This window comes from Armigeres subalbatus, chromosome 3, assembly GCF_024139115.2.
Source record: "Armigeres subalbatus isolate Guangzhou_Male chromosome 3, GZ_Asu_2, whole genome shotgun sequence".
NCBI classification, from domain to species: domain Eukaryota; kingdom Metazoa; phylum Arthropoda; class Insecta; order Diptera; family Culicidae; genus Armigeres; species Armigeres subalbatus.
The window spans coordinates 150791648-150812245 of NC_085141.1; the positions used below are offsets into that span (position 1 = coordinate 150791648).

The following is a 20598-nucleotide window of genomic DNA, read 5'->3' on the forward strand; positions in this document are numbered from 1 at the left end:
ATCAACCTTCTACGCAAATAAAAAACGCACGTTTTTGGATTGCTGCCACCGTGCGTCGGTTTGAAGTTTAGCGGTCCGATAACTGTAAAACTGTGCTCATCGAATTGCAGTTAAAAGCATTGCAGCTAAAAAGCATTGCAGTTAAATGACTTGCAGTTATCAAACGTCTGTAGTTTTTGTTTTTACCATGGTATTAGCACCGACGAAGTATTAGGTAGTCTATAAACTCCATATAGAAATGAACTGCAGATCAACCCACGAACGGAAGGCTATGGAATATGTTTGCATTTCAAGTAGTTCAAGTTGTTGTCATTAGTCTGGGCAGTTATTGAAGAATAAACAGGATTGAAGTTGAAGTTGTCTATTCTTTGGAATGCAAAATGTAAATAAATTGAAACGCCGAGAACGTGAGGGAGAAAACGGGCTAATATCGCAAAGATCATGTACCATATAAAAATTAGATTAGGGACACTCCTCACGGAAACCAAGTTTCAAAGTGCTCGCGTTTTCGGGGCACACCAATCGATACGGAGGCGGAGCACAACTGTCATTTTGTTGATTTAGCTTTGTTGCTCGCAGTGAAGCGAACTTCCTCTTCGATGTATTGTTCAACCTCAAATGTTAATAATCACCGTTCCAGATGATGTTAAGCGTTCTAAGCCGACGGCGCGGCACTGGTCTTTCGGTTTTCTAGTTCAAACACTCAACTACGGTTAGAATAAAACTTTATTATTTGTATCACTTGTTTGTACAATTATAAACTTCTTTTACATTTCAGCACTTATTTATTTACAACACTTTCATATAATTATAAACTCGAATATTTTCTTTTTTACAAACTTTTACACTATTTCCCGTATGACAATGTCTTTCCAGAGATACTAACACTTTTTGTTTATCGATACTTATTCTGAGACTCTAACACCGATTTTCGATTTTACCGCGACGGACTATTTAACTGTTCACTTTTATATTTTTCAAGAAGTTAATTAATTTAAACTTAGATCTCGATTCGTGCACTAGTCACGAGTGTCGAGGTCTAGGACAACCCTAATTCAATTGGAGTGTTCGGTAGCGGCTAGGGAAACCTAGAAAGCGCGAATTCAATACAAGTGCTGCTGAATATTTGGGACTGACCCTGAGCTTGGAAAAGCGCACGGTATTTATAGTCAATCCTAGTTCTGAATTTCATAATGATTTCATGAATGTGCAATTTCAACTTCGTAAATATCCTCAATTTTAGCTTCCATTACTCAACTTTGCATTCTTGGATGCTCCTAAAGTTCTCTTGCACGAAATCTTAATCAGCTTATTTGAAAAATCCATAAATTCCGAAACAACTTCTTTTTTTCCAAATTTTATGAGAATTAGATGAGTTTTTATTATTGGCAGGGGTTTTGTCGACTATGAATTTGGCCAATATTCTTTGATATAAAGAGCAAAAATTTGTCAGTCATAAAAACCCCTGCCAATAATAGAACAAACCTCCAACTCATTCTAGTTATTTAATTTCTTGTCATAAATTAGCTAATTCAGCCTTAAGGCTCAAGACTCCTAACTCTGTTTTGAAAATTAATGACGTTATTGCTTGTTAGTATTGGTGAGGCAACTTGAGAAAAGTGATGAAAATTTGATGGGTGGAAATGGGTGGTAAAGCTTGTCAGTGCTACATATTGTTGCCAGATGCAACAAAATGTTTATTTTTAGACATTTATGAAATATGTATTATATGGAAACTTATTTTAAATTTCTTCGTACACCACTGGGCTTTCAACATACAGTGTGGGGAAAGTACAGTAAAACACTTGATTCTCGAATATTTACATTTTATCCGGTAGAATTTCTGCACTGAGCAGTCGAGCACACTGATACAGTTTCCCAAATAAATGTAAGACGAAATTAAGTCTTTTTATTCTTCATCCGCAGATTGTTTGTTTGTGCTGCGTGATGTGCCATCCATCCTCACTTTCGTGCAGTGCAATAGAACAGAATCGAGTTGAATGTGACACACAGCCTTGAAAAGTGCTAGCCACAGATACTGATATTAGTTCTAATCTGTAAAACGAGTAAGGAATAATGAAATGAATATTTGCCACCAAAACCGGCTATACGTTGAGAAATTATTCTACGAAAACATTGATTGTGGGGAAAATAGTAAAAGTGTCTGCTTGGTCGTGACTGCTGCAGGGGCTGCCGTAGTTTTTTTTGACTGCATGGTAGGATGCATGGTACGGTAAAATTAAATGTCAACCATTCTCCACCCATCCAACAGAAGCGCAAATTTTCTTTTTTTCTGGTTGATTTGATTAATTCAACAAACCGCAATAATTATTTGATCAAATAAATCTGGCAACGATGAAATGATGATTCTTTTCTTGTATATGCATAAAGTTGTTTGCGTGTCGACTAGCATATTCGATGTATTGTTTTGATATTTCTAAGTTGCTTTGCCGAGATTTTGAGCGCACTATTTCACCTAATGCGGTAGTGATTTGGGTGTTCCGAATTTTGCAACATTCACAATACGGGTCAAATTTTCTCTAACTTCAAATTTTTAAAGCAGTTTTCGTTTTTTTCGACATGAAGTGAAGAAATGGTGTTCACATCAAAGCCAAAAGTGAAAGTTAGGTAGTGAATTATGTTTAGTTGTGATAAAATCAAGAAAGGGCGAGAAAAGAACAAATAAAAACTGAGTGCATGTGTATGTGTGTGTCTCGATCGTTCGGAGTTAGTGTGTGTATATAGTATACGAAAATTTGTCTAGAAAAAAGCAGTTTTAAGCACTTTTCAGTCAATTAATTGATAATTAATTAGCTAGGTGAGTGAAAATTCATATGAAAATACCATGAATATACGTTGACAGAGGTAAGTTGGTGAATAGCAGTGAAATATTGAATTTTGGCAAATTGCATTAGTATTAGTGCGAATGAGAACAAAATCATCTTCATCATCAAATTGATTACGGTTTATAGAGCCTAATATTGGACTTTCATACTTTACGAAATTCCCCTTTTTGGATGTCCCTTTGAAACTGTTCCGTCCGGGGAACGAGCAAGGTGGACTGTAACACTTCGTTATAGGAGGCTGAGCTGAAGGTAGGATCCTTCGCTGGACACTCTGCCTTAGCCGTGGCACTTTACAGCTATCTAAATTTCACCAAAGCTTGGGACTGTGGTACTGGGAATTCAATTAAGCACACATGGATTTTTAACTATTATTACACTAACGAAATGAAAACGCGATAGCAGGAGCACTTCACTGACCATTCATGTCTGAACGTGTTCTGTTCAATGATGCCTTTTCTTCTCTCTTCTCCGCTGCTCGTCAATGGGAAGAGCGGCAAAATTGCCACAAGGAAAGTAACAGAATGAGGGAAGGAAAACGAAACCGATTGAAAAATGAAATAGAATGTTGGTGAACCGATGACTGCTTCCGTGTACGGAACATACACCGCCACGTTGAAATGTCTATTTCAAAATCATATTGCATCTGTAGGCCTTGTGTCTTCAATCGGAGAATTGACAGTTTATTAATTGGACGGCGAAAAGTAGACTTGCGGAGAAAACATCAAACCTCGTACCAGACATCGGCTCCAGGAAACACCTTGGTTACGACACTCCAGCTTCCATTTAGAGGATGCAAATTCGGTTGTGTCTCAGGACAACCATTCCAGGGATAACGTTTGCTTTAAGTTTCTGATTCTTTTTCGAGGTTGTAAGCTGGTTGTAAGCTGCTCAGGTAGTCACGAGACCAGGCCTTCCAAAAGTGGTTTCGCAAGCTCTGAGGTGCTGCCACTTATCCAAACGGCTTGATTGAAGATTTTCCATGAGGGCTCTGGAATTGCGGTGAGTGGACGACCGATGACGTAATGAGCAGGGGTAATTACTTCAAAGTTATCCGGTGCTGATGTCGTAAAAAGCGGACGGGAGTTCAGGATCGCCTCAATTTCCGCTAGAATAGTTACATATTGCTCGAAGTTCAAAAGCGTAATTCCAACTATTCGCTTCAGGTGACTCTTCATACACTTCACAGCAGCTTCCCATATACCTCCAAACTCAGGAGCATCTGCCGGAATAAAATGCCATTCGATTCCTTTGGACAGGCAGAACGATGCAATCTGGTGGGTTTCTTGTTCTTGCTTAAACATCTGATACAGGTGGTTTAACTCTTGGAGGCACCACGAAAATTGGTGCCGTTATCTGAATGAAGCTGGTGTACAATTCCACGACGACTTATGAACCGCTGAAGCGCTGCGATGAATGCCTTGGCGACATATCAGAGACTAGCTCAAGATGCACGGCTGAGTAACATGCACAAAATACCGCTACATATCCCTTCAGACGACGACTGAACACCCTGCTTGATTAAAATGGGCTGACTCGAAAACACTTCACACAAGATCTGGTCACACTACGAACAGTTGAAGCAGCATTGATTAACCAGAAATTCCGGCGAATCACATGAATTAGACCAGTTGGCCCATGTGGAGATGTTCTTCTGTAAGGCGCGAATCAACATTCGAACCATCGGGCTTTTACATGGAAGTATGATTTGATGTTTTACACTGTACGGTAGTTGGGAATGCTCCAAGCGGCCTCCCACTCTGAGCACACCGTTTACTATGATCGGACCAAGTGAGCCTATCTTTCGACAATGTTCACCTGCCTCGAATCGCCTGATATCTTCACCAAGCTCTTGGTGCTGGATCACCTTCACTATTACCTCCAAGGCCAAACTAAGCTCTGGCATTGTAAGTATTGGTTTTTACACGTTCCTCTGAATTCCTTTCTTACAGTTGTTGACGAAACGAAGCACCAACGCAATAACACAGCTTTCTGAACGAGCTGAATTCTAAAATACTTCTAACTCTTCTTCTTCGATTGCAGATACCACGCCGGAGTAACACGGAGTTCGGAAGTCACTTCAACAATTTCTTCTAGCAACTTTCAAATTGCACAACACGTAAAACTCTGGTCCGTGCCACCACATCTCATTTTGTACTAATTCACTAGGCATTAACCCACGCGACACAATATCGGCCGGATTGAATTCGGATCGCACATACATACAACCACTCGAAATCAATTGTCCTTTCTCGAATTGCCGCGCACGATTACGAACAAACACTTGAAGATGCTCAGGAGATTTTCGCAACCAAGCCAGAACAATTTGACTATCTGACCAGAGCACAACACGATGAAACTGCATATCGATTGACTGCAGAGCCTTGTTCACCAACCGAGACAGGAGTGCTGCGCACAGTTCCAGACGCGGAATGGTCATCACCTTTAAAGAGCCACTTTGACTTGCTGCAGAGCAGCTGTAGTTCTGTCGATTCTGCTAGCACGCTACGAATGAAAATGCACGCTCCATAAGCAACATAGAGGCGTCGGCAAATCACGTTCGTAGCACACTGCTCCTTCAGTTAGCACACGTCTCGGTATACGCACCTGGTTGGTCACCGCAAGCGAACATTTCAGCTGCATCCATTGTTGGCTAATTTAATCTTCGACAGGATGTCCCAGCCCACCTTGCGCCACAGCTGCTGCATACAGCCAGCACGAACGATGACGGTGACAAAACCCAAGAGGGTCATACAATTTGGCTATTTCGGACAAAATCATTCGTTTCGGATCTGCTTTCTGCATCGAGGTTTGGTGATGTGATAGAGAACAGGAAATCATCACATCGTGGGTCCCATAATATACCTAGTACCTTGATGACGGTGTTGATTCCTTGCTCTTCCAGGATCTTGGGACTCTCACGTTCACTGGTTGGGATACACTCAAGTAACTGCTTGGAATTTGAGCACCACTTATGGATCGGAAATTAGCACTAGCAAGTAAATCCTTCACCTGCTTCTGGCGTTCAACTGCTGCTGCTAATGTGTTATCACCTGACAAAACGTCATCCACGTAAACATCGTTCTTCCATGGACGTCTTAGGGATACTTAGACGCCATCTTCAGATAGTTGGACTAAAGAGTCGCAAGAAATGGAGCGCCGCTGTGCCATATGTCACAGTATTCAAATTATATACTTTTAACGGCTGCTCGGGCTTTCTCCAAAATTGTGCAGTGGCTGATGTATCGCAGCAACCACACGCTTAAAATCAATAACACAGAGATGTGTTTGCATACACAATACGGACCTAATGCGGAACATCCCTAGATGAGCGATAGTTACAAGCCACAAAAATAGCTCGTGTGGTTTTATTGAAGCTTGGATTTCAATATTTGCAACAGTATTTGGTTTCATCGAAACAAGGAATCTGTACAAACGTTTACATGTTAAAAAGGACCGTTATCACGACCGTATGAGGCATTTTTGTGCCTGTAATACTAATGACACACCGATGGTATTCGTACCATGGTACAAGTTGTACCAGGGTGTCGCCTGTACCATGCTGGTACAACGTGGAAAACCATGGTACAATATGTACTAGGGTATATAACCGTGGTATACCACGGTCCTGTACCACCAGTGTGTCTTTAGTATAACTGTCGCTCATCAGGGGATGTTCCGCATTAGGTCCGTTTTGTGTGATGCAAACACATCTCTGTGTTATTGATTTTAAGCGTGCATGATTGCGGTACATTTGCTTATGTCAGCCGAAAGCATATGGACTTAACCACGAGCGTCTTTTTCAGATTCTTCTTCTTTTCGCTCGAAAAATGACATCCGCTGCGGGCCGATGAACATTTGAGTGAATTCGGAGCTTTAGTTCACCGGATGTTCACGTTGATGTTCATTTTGTAAACTTTGCCCTCAGATGAGGTTTTCTTCTTACTGAAAATCGACGCATGACGTCATCGTGGTTTAGTCCATTTGTGTTTCCGAAATCGCAGTACAATATCAAAGAATGTCTTTTGGACCGTGTCACCTACCTTAAGGACGTCGTTCAGAGACAGGCTGCGCTCGAAGGCTTGGCTGATGCATCGAATACACCTGACACTTTGTGGAGGAGCTATCGGACGGATAACAGCATGGTGTGGCAGGTAGACTTTGAAAGTTGGGTGGATCCATTCCTTCATCAATTTGCTTGCAGTGACCAAGACGTTCATATTCCTGATGAACTGCAGTACTTCCCGAGCTCCGGTTACGACACAAACGATGTTCGAGGAGTAGAATCTTTCCAAGCGATCGATCTAGTCACCTCAACTGGGAGGCGTTTTCCTTTAACGGAAGTTGAACAACAAATCGTCCATCATCGTTGCGTTCATGCGTATAGCGGAAATGATTTACACTCGATCGCTTCGGATGATATAGGTTCTTGATCAGCGACCTCTTCCACGTCCCAGAAACGTTGAAGAGCGTCGTACACGTTTTCTACTGTAACTGTATGGGAATATGATGGACCTTGCTGGGACATTTCTGCTGCAGCACCAGTGAATACCCAACCGAGATGAGTATCACGCAGCTCCGGTAAATTTTCGGCAAGCTGGTACTGGCTTGACTTGATGATTTTGAAGAATAACTCATTGCCAATCAGCATATCGATATCCTGCGGCACGTTAAAATAAGGATCCAGTTGGAACCGGGCGGAATGTACCAGTCGTTATACGATTTTGGAACTCGAATTTGACCAGTTACCACTGGAGTGACGATGCATTCTACCTTGATACGGTAGTCACTATACCGTGATCAAGGTTGACAAAGTTTTCTCCATACTGGTTGTCGTCCGGTTGTTGACGCCGGAAATCTTAACGCTGCCATTCTCTTAGTGATGAGGTTCACCTGTGACCCACAATCTAACAGGATCCGACAACAATGAGGCTTACCTTGGTGATCAAAACACGCACCACTGCTGTCAATAATAGGACGGTTTTCTGGTTGGAGTAGCTTGGATGGAATATGAGGAGTTTGAGAACTTTGATGTAGTTTCACTGGAATGCACTACATCTCGGAATTGGCTTCGATGTTGATTCTGGTGAACCGGAGGATTCGGACGGCTTGTTTCGACTTGTGATTAAGCCTAGCATCATCGTGAAGCTGAGTATGATGACGTTTGCGACACTTCAAACACTTTCTGTCTGATGGACAACTTTCAGTCGATGACCTTTTCTCAGGCAATTGAAGCACATGCCCAAGGACCGTATCTTTCGATGCGCTGGATGACACTCAAACTTTTCAGCTGTTCGCACAAGTTCTTGTGGGCCTCACCGCAGAAATCACACTCTTCACTGGAACCATCACGTTGCTAGTAAAAGCAGCCAGGCTTTTTGGAATGAATTTCGGATTGGATCTTGACTGCTCACTGGGCTTCATATTGAAGGACGGCACACGGGAGAATGCAATTTGATTTGCTGTTCACAGTTCTCCAAAATGTTGCACTGTTGCTTGAGGAACATCAACATAGTTTCATATGCGGAAGCGATCCTCGCACGATGGTTGCTTCCCATTGCCTCCTGGTCACTGGATCCAATGCTGACGCAAGCAAATAAACGACAATTAACTCCGACATAACGAAGGTCTTGCTTCAGGTAGGAGGCTGTCGACATGTCTTGAACAGTCATCAATCAGACGAAGTCACTGAAAGATTCTTTCGCTTTTCTTGAGAGAAAGTAGTCCTGGATGGGGTATTAATGATTATGCGAGGATTTTAAAAACGCTCTGGATGGAGTCAGTATCGTTGGACTTAGCCATCACGTCGAGGAACATCGTTTTGAATTTTGGCCAATTCTCGTACGGCCGTCGAATGTTGGTATCGGGTTCCAGCGGCTGCTGCTGAACGATGATTTGGGGGTTGCAGGCGTATGCTGTATCCATCAGCATCTCCTCGAGGTACGCCGACACTTCGTGGTATTCCCGTTCGAAGTCAGCATATACCTGGTCGTGTTCTTCCATTTTATCATCTGGCAGCAGTTCGGCAAGCTTTGTTGAAATTGTTAAATTCTTCGTAGGCAGCATCAACATTTTTGGCGTACACTTTCAGTTTTGATATGTACACGAGGACGTCAGCATCAATCAGAATCTGTTCTATGCATTTTATTTTTTCTTTGGCCTTGGTACGCTGGCGACTCAGGACAGCAATCTTCCGGTCAGCTCATCCGTCGCATCTGCGAACACTTCTTTTTGTCTTCACCGTTTTCATTTCTTCACTTCTATGCCACCGTGCAGCTTTCCGAGCGGGTTGCTTTCGGGCTGTGCACAAGCGACATTTGAAACACTTTCACTCCAGTAACACCGAATTTACTTCTTCCTATCTTACTTGAGTCTTTTAGTTTCAGTAAGCAGTCCACGCACATAGAGCTACACTGGTTCCTGTTATCCGCCTGAAGGACAATGTTCCGTCCGGGGAACGAGCAAGGGGACTGTAACACTTCGTTATATGAGGCTGAGTAGAAGGGAGGATCCTTCGTGGACACTGCCTTAGCCGTGGCACTTTACTGCTATCTATAATTCACCAAAGCTTGGGACTGTGGTACTGGGAATTCAATTAAGCACACATGGATTATACTTAACTATTATTTATTTTAAACTAACGAAATGAAAACGCGATAGCAGGAGCACTTCACTGACCATTCATGTCTGAACGTGTTCTGTCTAATGATGCCTTTCTTCTCTTCTCCGCTGTTCTCTCCGGAAGAGCGGCAAAATTTGCCACAAGGAAAGTAACAGAATGAGGGAAGGAAAACGAAACCGATTGAGCAAAATGAAAGAGATGTTCGCGAACTCGCATGACTGCTTCCGTGTACGGAACAGAAACCTCTTGGAAAATTCTGTTCTCTTTCCACTCTCTAAAACTCTTATTTCGAGCACACATTCAAGTGGCTACTTCAATTTACTAATGTATTAATTCATATATCTTTTGTATAAAATGAGTATCTCTAAGTCCTGCCCCTTTCTTTACACCTAAATCTGACCATTGCTGCCTCACAGAGTAATGTCTAACAAGTCCCAAATGTTTCATTATGCATGATACTTCTAAACCAACGGAGTTGTGAAAACCTTCACTTAAAATCTGTATTCGAACCCAGCATGGGTTCTTTTAAACAGCGCACCATACCACGAGCTATTAAGCTACCGCTTGTATTACTCTTTGATTTTAAGTATACTCAAAAATCAATCAATCAATTGTTTCTTCTTTCTTTCAACTGGGCTTTGAATTAAATTCCCTTCCCTAAAGAATCATTACCCCTTCGGTCGGTCTTCCTTTCCGAAACACTCAGACCCCAATATCAATATTTCCTTTCAAGTTTATATTGGTAAGAACAAAATCATGTTCTCTGTTTTTCAACTTGCAACAAACCCCTTTATATCAATACACCTGCATACGTGTATGTAGATTCAATGAAGATCTTATTGTCTCTATCATTTTGGCTAAGTCAGAGGTTCCCCAACTATGGGTCGCGACCAGGGGGCGGGCTGTCTGAGGGGTCCGAAAAGACAAATCTTAATTCACAATTGTCTTACTATTTTGTCCAAAATCTATTTCATATTTTGAGTTAGGATCTAAGTAATGATTTGATGATTAAAAACAACAAACCTGTCAAGGTCAACGGCCTTTTTTGTTATACGATATATGGGCAAGTAGAAGGAAGTCCTATATAATCTAAATCTAAACGAACTAATCCAAACCAATCCTAATCCAATTCGAATCTAATCTAAATCAAATCCAAATCTTTTTAAATCCAATCCAAATCTAATTCAAATCTAATTCCAATCATAATCGAAACGAAACCCAATTCAAATCCAATCAATAAATTTCAAATCCAACCCAAATTCAATTCAAATCCCATCCAAATCAAACCACATCCAATCCAAAAAATTGACGAAATTTGTGACAAATACAATGATGGAATATCAAGCAATTTATTATGATCTGTGCAATCTAACGCAAACTCATTTTATCTAATTTCTCAAAATCAATGCATTTGGTACCTGTGGTCAAGCAATATGGGATTCTGCTAGGTGGGTCGCATATCAAAGTTTGGAACCTCCAATGTATTATTCCGCGCTCCTCACCCAAACAAATTTTTCCTTAGTGTCCTATACATATGCGCCAATGACATCATCAATGACATTGCGGCATATATGTACGTTATTGATGTTGCATGAAGTAAGATGATAATCGATTTCCATAACAAGAAGTTTGTATCTTCTCTTCTAAAAGCAATTTATAACGATAAGCAGTACGGGGTGGACTTCTTATACTGTGTTTTAAGTGTAATAAGAAAATTTCGAATAGAAATTTTTTATATAGTAGAAGGAAAGTCCAACCCCGTACTGTTACTATTTTAATTAAATTGCTTTAGAATTTTGAGAATAGTTTTGAAAACTTCTCCGTATGGTTTACCGTGAGATTTTCGATTATCATCTTCTGCTTTTCCTATCAACATCAAAGGCCAATATCGTCACTGTCCAATATGTGAGCATGTTTGAACATGTCAATCCACCGCGCTCCAGTTAAGTAAATCTGACTAAGCTTTTTTGACGGTTTCGCCAAACCATGATAGGCGTGATATTTCACATAACTTTTAAATTGATGAAAAGTAAATTAACCCAAAAATTCCTACATGCAACATTTTTAATTTATGTTGATTGCTTAAATTACTTTGTTGAGTAATTGAATATATTCGGCCTTGTTTCATATCCCTACCATCAGTATTTAAAATTGTTTTAGGAAGGTGTCGGCACAAAGGCTGTGCATATCCTTCCATCCCATCGAGTTGAACATATATAGTAGATTATGCTCAATTGTTTGCGCCGGAAAATCCGAGTAAATATATCGACCATTTCAATTTAACGGTCAAAGTAACATGAATTATACTGTCAATAGTGATTTTATGCCACATTGACCCTAAGGTCTGAGGAAGGGTTTTCCGTTAAAAAGCACGTGGCAGCACTCTCTGAGAGAGGAAATTGCCCAATTCAGCCCGCCAGAATGACGCTGTCAGCCAAAATTTTTCATCATTATGCAGTTTACAATTGCTTGAGAATTTGCCGAAACGGAGAACAAAAGGAATTGGCAAAAATGGGAAGAAATTTATCACCATGCAGTGGTTCGCGAGAGAACAGCAGCAGCGCGACCAATCACGCAATGAGGAAATCTAAATAAACAAACTCCAGCTGGTTTTGGAAAATGAAAACATGAGCGTTTCTAGAACAACATTAGAAAATATCGTGGAGGATTTCTGTACAAGGTTTCCACAAGCTTTGAAAAGTATTTTGGATAACAGTGCTGCTAGTGTAAGTAAGACAAAGGACAAATAAGATAAATAAGACAAATAAGAACAAATAAGACAAAAAGACAAATAAGACAAATAAGACAAATCAGACACAGACAATAAGACAAATAAGACAAATAAGACAAATAAGACAAAAAAACAAATAAGACCAATAAGACAAATAAGACAAAGACAAATAAGACAAAAAAACAAATAAGACAAATAATACAAATAATACAAATAAGACAATAAGACAAATAAGACAAATAAGACAAATAAGACAAATAAGACAAATAAGACAAATAAGACAAAATAGACAAAATAGACAAAAGACAAAAGACAGATAAGACAAATAAAACAAATAAGACAAATAATACAAATAAGACAAATAAGACAAATAAGACAACAAGACAAATAAGACAAATAAGACAAATAAGACAAATAAGACAAATGAGACAAATAAGAAAAGACAAAAAAGACAATACAAATAAGACAAATAGACAAATAAGACAAATAAGACAAATTAAACAAATAAGAAAAATAAGACAAACAAGACAAATAAGACAATTAAGACAAATATAGGAAATAAGACAAATAAGACAAAATAAGACAAAAGACAAATAAAACAAATAAGACAAATAATACAAATAAGACAAATAAGATAAATAAGACAAATAAGACAAATAAGACAAATAAGACAAATAAGACAACAAGACAATAAGACAAATAAGACAAATAAGACAAATAAGACAAATAAGACAAATAAGACAAATAAGACAAATAAGACAAATAAGACAAATAAGACAACAAGACAAATAAGACAAATAAGACAAATAAGACAAATAAGACAAATAGACAAATAAGACAAATAAGACAAATAAGACAAATAAGACAACAAGACAAATAAGACAAATAAGACAAATAAGACAAATAAGACAAATAAGACAAATAAGACAAATAAGACAATAAGACAATAAGACAAATAAGACAAATAAGACAAATAAGACAAATAAGACAAATAAGACAAATAAGACAAATAAGACAAATAAGACAAATAAGACAATAAGACAAATAAGACAAATAAGAAAATAAGACAAATAAGACAATAAAGACAACAAGACAATAAGACAAACAAGACAAATAAGACAAATGAAATAAGACAATAAGACAATAAGACAAATAAGACAAATAAGACAAATAAGACAATAACAAAAGACAAATAAGATACAAATAAGACAACAAGACAAAAGACAATAAGACAAATAAGACAAATAAGACAAATAAGACAAATAGACAAAAAGACAATAAGACTAAGCATAGCAAAAAGTCAAATAAGACAAATAGGACAAATAAGACAAAAGACAAATAAGACAAATAGGACAAAAATGATAAATAAGACAAATAAGACAATAAGACAAATAGACAAATAAGACAAATAAGACAAATTAAACAAATAAGAAAAATAAGACAAACAAGACAAATAAGACAAATAAGACAAATAAGACAAATAAGACAAATAAGACAAATAAGACAAATAATACAAATAAGATAAATAAGACAAATAAGACAAATAAGACAAAAGACAAATAAGACAAATAAGACAATAAGACGAATAAGACAAGATAGCGGCTGAGGACGCCTCAGATAAATGGAGCCGCATCATCGGCCAAACGGAGACGTCATCCATGTCGTCATAAACCATCGGCAAAGGAGGGAATTAGATACAGCGGATTGTCAAAAGCAACTCTGTGTGCAAGCGGATGATTTGCAAAATTCTAAATATTACTTATTCTAAATATTTCAATTTAAATTGTTACTCTAAACATCTTAATTCTAAAAGTGAATTTATTCTACCTATATAAATACTTAAATTTGGAACTGTGTTACATGCAATCAACATAAATACATAAAGCTAGAGAATAACACTCAACTACTGAAACAGTCTAGTGGAACTAAAACTAGATCTCTGAAGTGTCTTAGAACATTCTTGAGTAAAAGGTACTTATTATATGCAACATTAGCGACCATATTTACAGATCAATCTATTTTATAGTAGTTAGTGCAGTCTTAGGTGATCTGGTTGACAGATTGGAATCAGAGTAGATAGGACACGAACGTGTAAGTGTTAGAAACAATGAAATTTAACCTAACTAATTGCAAAATATACTTATAGTTTAAAGCGTTCCCTCATACAACCAATCGTGTTTGAGTTTTGAAAACCGTGACGATCCCAAGTTCTGCTCCCCGATAAACAGCTTTAAACGTTCGTTATGAATGCGTCGAACAGGTCTAGAACGCCAGAGCCTACGAACAGGGAGACTGCGTACATTGCTCGCGCCCCAACCCAATACATATGACAGGTACAATGCGACCAATGCAATGGTGGATATGCGCTGCGCGGTGTAACCGCTTGATAGCCGAAGACCATGGACTTTCAAACTTTCTGCCTTTGAGCGTGGTTACATCGACACAGTCTCGAACTTTTACAATTGCAGCAGCTAGAGGAAGAGCGCGCATCAACAACGCGAATGGGCAGCAGGCGGAAATCTTTACAAATGGAAGAAATGCATTGCAGGAGAAGTACCATCTATTGGAGCAACAGTTAGAGGAAAATAGAGGAAACAAAGCAATCGTAGCGAGTGAGTCATCGATCCAATCAGCAACGTAATCCAGGGGAAGACCATCTCGGAAGGAGCTGTGGGGGAACATTGCATGGTGCTGAGAGCTAATGAACAAGCATGGAATTGAAGAGCAGAACGGTGGCACCCAGCTGACAGTTAATTCTGCCTTCATCGCCAACGAGACGACAGTGGTCCTCATGTTGCAAAGGAAGACAACACGAACAACTACCCTTGCTCCAAGTACCACAGATTATCGGCTGCCAATCGATGTGAATCCACGGCGCATGTTAGTGCACCAAGGCTAATCCGAAGAATCAAGTCTCGCCATACATTGGTTTGAGATCAGGAACAGGTAACCCTATGTCCTTAGAACCCCCTGTACAGTCACAAGGTAAGCCACAAACAACTTTAATTTAAGAGAAAACCTTCCATCAAGCCAACTGGCAATTATGAAGACCGCTTGCAAAGTAGGATCCATTAGTCAACTCAAACTCAAACTGCCCAACAAAACGATTTGGCACTGAGCCACCTGTACATGCCCAGAAATACACACGTAGCCTCTTTCCCTACGGTATTCGAGAGAAAATAAGAAGGAATGTCAATTTATTGAAACAGATGCTACTAATCCGCTCCCCGTGCCTGCACCAGTACACGGATAAAATTCAAAAAAGATTAAATTCTAATCTAAAACCATATTCGTCCATCCACTCATTGCTTTTGTATAATTCTACGATAAGCCTATGAAGAATACATAAATTTAATCATTGGAAGGATTATTCTTTTTATCTAATAATGATTAAGTTAATTAATTTAGTCAGTAGATTTTTATCCCAAAAAAAAAACATCTGACTTTTCAAAATAAATAGAACGAATGTTGTTTCAGCAGTGGCTTTTTGTCGTCACGCCGGTGAAAATGATTTTCGCCGGGTTCTGCAGGGAATAAAACCGAGATTAAAACCTGATGAAAACGTAAAAAACAAAACCAAAAGTGAGCTCCTTTAAGATGGTGGGTTTGAACGAGGGTGATGGTGGTTCGATTTTTCTCAGCCTTATCGCGGGATCATATGGGTGGAACATAGTATTGTTGAGCCAGGAGAACAACACATATTTTCCAAGCCGTTTGCCAATGCCGAAAAGATATCATGCAGTCAAGAAGAAAGCAAACCGCACAAGAATATGCCGTCTTTTCGGCTGAAAAAAACACGTGTCGTTCCCTTGGGATTGCTTTGTCGTTTCGGTGTAACTCCGAACAAGTGCGGAAATTAGTTTCTGACACGATTTTTCGTAGTCTTATCGCTGACTGCGCAAAGCCGAACTCGGAGCGGACGGAACTGACGTAATCCGATCAATATGGGCTGGAACCACCTGAAAAAAAATCTGTAGAAATTTTGACCGATTCGACCCACCTTGATGAGCGACAAATATATAATGAATATTTTCTCAAGTCTCAAGAGTAGCAATGAGCTTGTTAATCATTTAAAAAGTATATTTCAGAAAATCATACCAATGTTAAAAGCAACCCAGGCTAAATTTATTAATAATCCTTGCAACAATTAAAATTTGAAAAAGCATAAATGGAAAAATATGCTTAAAAGCTTTTTCATTTTATCCGTGTAGTACCTAGTTCCTTCCATCCCCTTCGCAACTAGCTGCACGGCAAATCATGTCCTCGCGATCTACCCCTTCTCGTGATCCGATAGATTGGCCTATGTTTGTTAGTTGTCATCACAACCGCCGCGTGTGGATACTCCAATAAGAAAACCTCGCTAGATTACAAAGTGTTGAAGGGTGCATATGAAGCAGTTCGCAGTCGACTCTTTCTGCCAGCTGCAGTTCCACAAGTGATAAATACTCTTCAGCTACTGTATGGGAGACGGAGTTGTTGATAAACGTACTCTTGAAGAAGGTAAGAGCAACACCAGCATCTAAAACGGAAAAACTAGAAACACTCATCGAGTTCGGGATGGCCGTACAGAGCTTATGGACCACCTGGAAGCAGCGAATCAAGAGCCACATCTTACGAACCTCATCTGCTTATGGAGAGTGGAAAAATTACCAACACATGTGAAATGGAATGGCAAGCTACATGCAACAATATCCGTTAGTAAACCTAAAAACTTTTGGTGATTTCATGAACGGATTGTAATTCCGCCAGCAAGGTTACCTTATACACTGGTGGAATCAGCAAGGAAAACCAAACCTGATCCGTTACCAAGGTCAAGGATGCTCAATCAACACGCACAGCAGTCGGTCGGAGTTTAGAAAACGAAGAAAATTATGTTGTGTTTGTGGTGGCCGAGGGCATCGTAAGTTCGAGATTGCGATAGTTTTAAAACGCTCGGTGGATGAGCGCTGGAGAACAGCACAAACTTATGAACTGTGTCGCAGTTGCTTACATGCGCATGGCAGAAGAAGCTGTCGGTATTCTGTGCAATGCGGAATCAATGGATGTAAATTTCGACATCATCCGTTGCTCCACTCAAACCGACCAACCAATCTCCACAAAGATCAATTTCTCACATGATCCGGAAACTGCAGGGAATCATACTCATGGATCACTGAAACAACCACTGCTGTTCAGAATCATTCCGGTGACGCCATACGGGCCTCGAAAGTCTGTGGAGACATTCGCCTTCCTAGACGATGGGTCGCACCTTACACTAATGGATGAGGACTCGTCAACGAGCTGGGAGTTAGAGGTAGCAACATTCCCGTGCTTAACTTGGACAGGAAACGTAACACGAATGGAGGCGAATTCGATGCAGTTGCAGTTAATGATATCCGGTGTCAACGATGGAAAAGATTAAAGCTTGACGACGTCCGTACGGTCGAAAAAGCCTGCTTTGCCTGGACAAACTTTGCAAATAAAAGACCTTACCAGAAAGTGTCACCATCTCCGAAATTTGCCAATCCGAGGGTACGAGAACGCCGTCCCTCGACTACTAATTGAAGTCAACAACTTACACCTTACTGTACCATTAAAGGTGAAAGAGGGGACATCAACGAACCCATAGCCATGAAAACGCGCCTTTTGGAGTGTATGGAGGCGGAACAATCCAGCAGCGACAATCCAACAGTCGTTCAACTTTCACGCATGCGACTGCAACTGTGATCGTGATCTACATGACATGGTGAAGGATTACTCCGGAGGATATCCCAGTGAAGAACCAGTGAATTATCCAGAAGACAGGAGAGCTCAACAAATTCTGCAGAAAACTACCGAGAAGATTGAGACAAGCGAAACAGGTTACTGTAGTAAGACAAAATAGAACCACCGGACAGTTATTTAATGGCTAGACGTAGACTAGAATGTTTAGAACGCCGTATGGAGAGAAACCCCAAATTGAGAGAGAACCTGGAACATCAAAGAAGAGTATCAACGAAAGTGTTATGCCCATCGAGCCAGCGAGAAAGAGTTGATCGAATCCGATATGAAGCGTGTTCGGTACCTACCACTGGGGGCAGTGGTGAACTTAAGAAACCCGATAAGGTACGCCTTGTAGGATGCCGCTGCCATAGTAGATGGTACATCACTGAATCTCGTTGCTGTTAAAAGGACCAGACCAGCTAACATCGCTAACAGCAGTCTTAGCACGATTCCGACAGTTTGATATAGCCGTTTCGGCAGACATCATGGAGATGTTTCATCAAATAAGAATCTCCCAACAAGATCGACAATCACAACGCTTTTTATGGCGATCAGATCCTCTCGAGAACCAGATGTTTTTGTTATGGACGTCGCAACGTTCGGATCAACGTGTTCGCCGGCGTCGGCGCAGTATATATCAAGAACGTAAATGCGGCCAAATTTTCAGAGAAATATCCCGAGGCTGTAACAGAGATCATCGAGAACACTCACGTGGACGATTATTTGTCCAGCTTTGAATCCGAAGCAGAGGCAGTAAGAATTTCCGAGCAAGTGAAGTTGATTCACGACGATGGTGGGCTTTGCTGCGCCATTGGAAGTCGAATAGTAAATACGTAACCCAATGTCTGGGAAATACTATAGAGTCGCGCCGAACATCATCTGTTTAGGACAAGACGAAAGCATACGAGCGGGTTCTTAGCTGTGGCCATTGATGAAGATACGCTTAGTTTCTGTACCCAACTGACTGATGAAATTCGCAAGACAATTGAGTAACTCACATCCCACGAAAGGCAAGTTTTGTGCTGCCTAATGAGCTTTTCGACCCATTCGACTGTTGTTTCTCCTCGCACGATAAAATCTTATTGCAAGACATATGGTGTGCCGGTACCAGGTGGGATCAGGAAATCAGGAAGAACATAGTGAACAGTGGTTGAAGTGGACGGTTCCATTGCGTCAAGTTTCTGATGTGAGAATCCTCGGTGTTACTCTCCGAACGTCACTCGTCAGGATTATCGTGATTTACAGTTGCATATCTTCGTCGACGCAAGAAGTGGCATCGCTGCCGCAGCGTATTTTCGAATTATCGACATACGGAAGTTCATTGTTCGCTGGTCGCAGCGAAACTAAAGTCGCCCTCTAAAGCCATTATCAATACTCGCCTGGAGCTGCAAGCCGCTGTACTCGGATGTCGATTGACGTTTTGTTCTAGAGTCGCATGTTAACGTTAAGGAACGATATTTATGGTCAGATTCTTCTACCGTTTTGCATGGTTGAAGGCAGACCTCGCAAATATAAACAATATGTGGCTTGTAGGATTGGCGAAATTTAGCAGTACGGAACTAAATGAGTGGAGGTGGTGCTTCGAAGACAAACCCAGCGGATTTAGCAACGAAGGGGGAAATGGCCCATCTCTAAGCAGAAGGAATCTGTTTACAGGGCCGCTATTTCTACAAAATCCAAAATGAGTGGCCACAGCCCAGGATGTTACAGAAAACTACGAATGAAGAGATACGCATGTGCAACATTCATTGTGAGAATATTGTAGTTTCATCCTTGATTGACTGGAATAGATTCTCAGCAATATGAAATCAACGAAGCATACCGATTGGCCTCACCTACTAAGCATTCTGCGGAAGCTTTCTGGTGGCTCTAACATTGCGGAAATGGACGATATTGTGCAACAGTTGTCTGCACTCCAGCGTGCTACACTTGTCAGCGAAGATCCTGTCACGTGCTGTGCATATTTTCACAAGTTGGTAAACATCTTTCTGCGCCTTCTGTCATCGACCAGGTTGAGCCCGTTCGGCAAATACCACGTTGTAGGTGCGTCCGGACCGTCCGGATGCGTAGGTAAGAGCATCCAGACCAGGACTACAATGGATTGCTGAAGAAGGTCAGCATAAAAATGTTAAATTCCGTGGAAATGTTTGCCCAGGAGGCTGCTTGGTATTTGCTTCGGCAACCGATGTCAGAAGCCAGCCGCAAGGTACCATTCATCAAATGATATAGTTTTCACAATTTAGAATTCAATTTCGTTTTAGGTTGAGTTTATTACGACAATGTGGCCACAAGAGCGAATAAAATCCAAGAAGCGGAACAAACAGATGGACGAAGAGGATCTCGACGACAATTCCACCGATGGGTGGACGCTAAACATCATCCAACGGTATGAACTGCGCCGAGGAATGGATGATATCTGCTTGGCGGATTTCGCAGCATATTATTCGGAAGAAAGATCCACGAAGCATTCATATAGACTCCGTTTAGTTCCCCGTGTATTGCGTTGGTGCTCATACAGTATGGCGGAAATGGTCGACTATAAGCGTGAGATGGTTCTCCTCTTCCTACCGTTCAGGAATGAAGTCTGCGATGTACTTGATCGGAACAAGTTCCTGAAGTTGTATGAAGACAACGAGGCCGCCATTTTGGCAAAGCACAAG

General features: G+C 40.5%; 1 protein-coding gene across 1 annotated transcript; it reads right to left on the reverse strand.

Moving 5' to 3' along the window:
• Window positions 1-3742: 3742 nt before the first annotated feature.
• On the reverse strand, window positions 3743-4147 carry LOC134222059 (uncharacterized). The gene has a single exon (XM_062701209.1). The coding sequence runs from the start codon at window positions 4145-4147 to the stop codon at window positions 3743-3745; it is 405 nt and encodes a 134-aa protein (XP_062557193.1).
• Between the last annotated feature and the right edge of the window lie 16451 nt (window positions 4148-20598).

Bases quoted from the DNA above. Each gene is read 5' to 3' on its own strand.
- LOC134222059 (XM_062701209.1), bottom strand. From the start codon at position 4,147: ATGTTTAAGCAAGAACAAGAAACCCACCAGATTGCATCGTTCTGCCTG.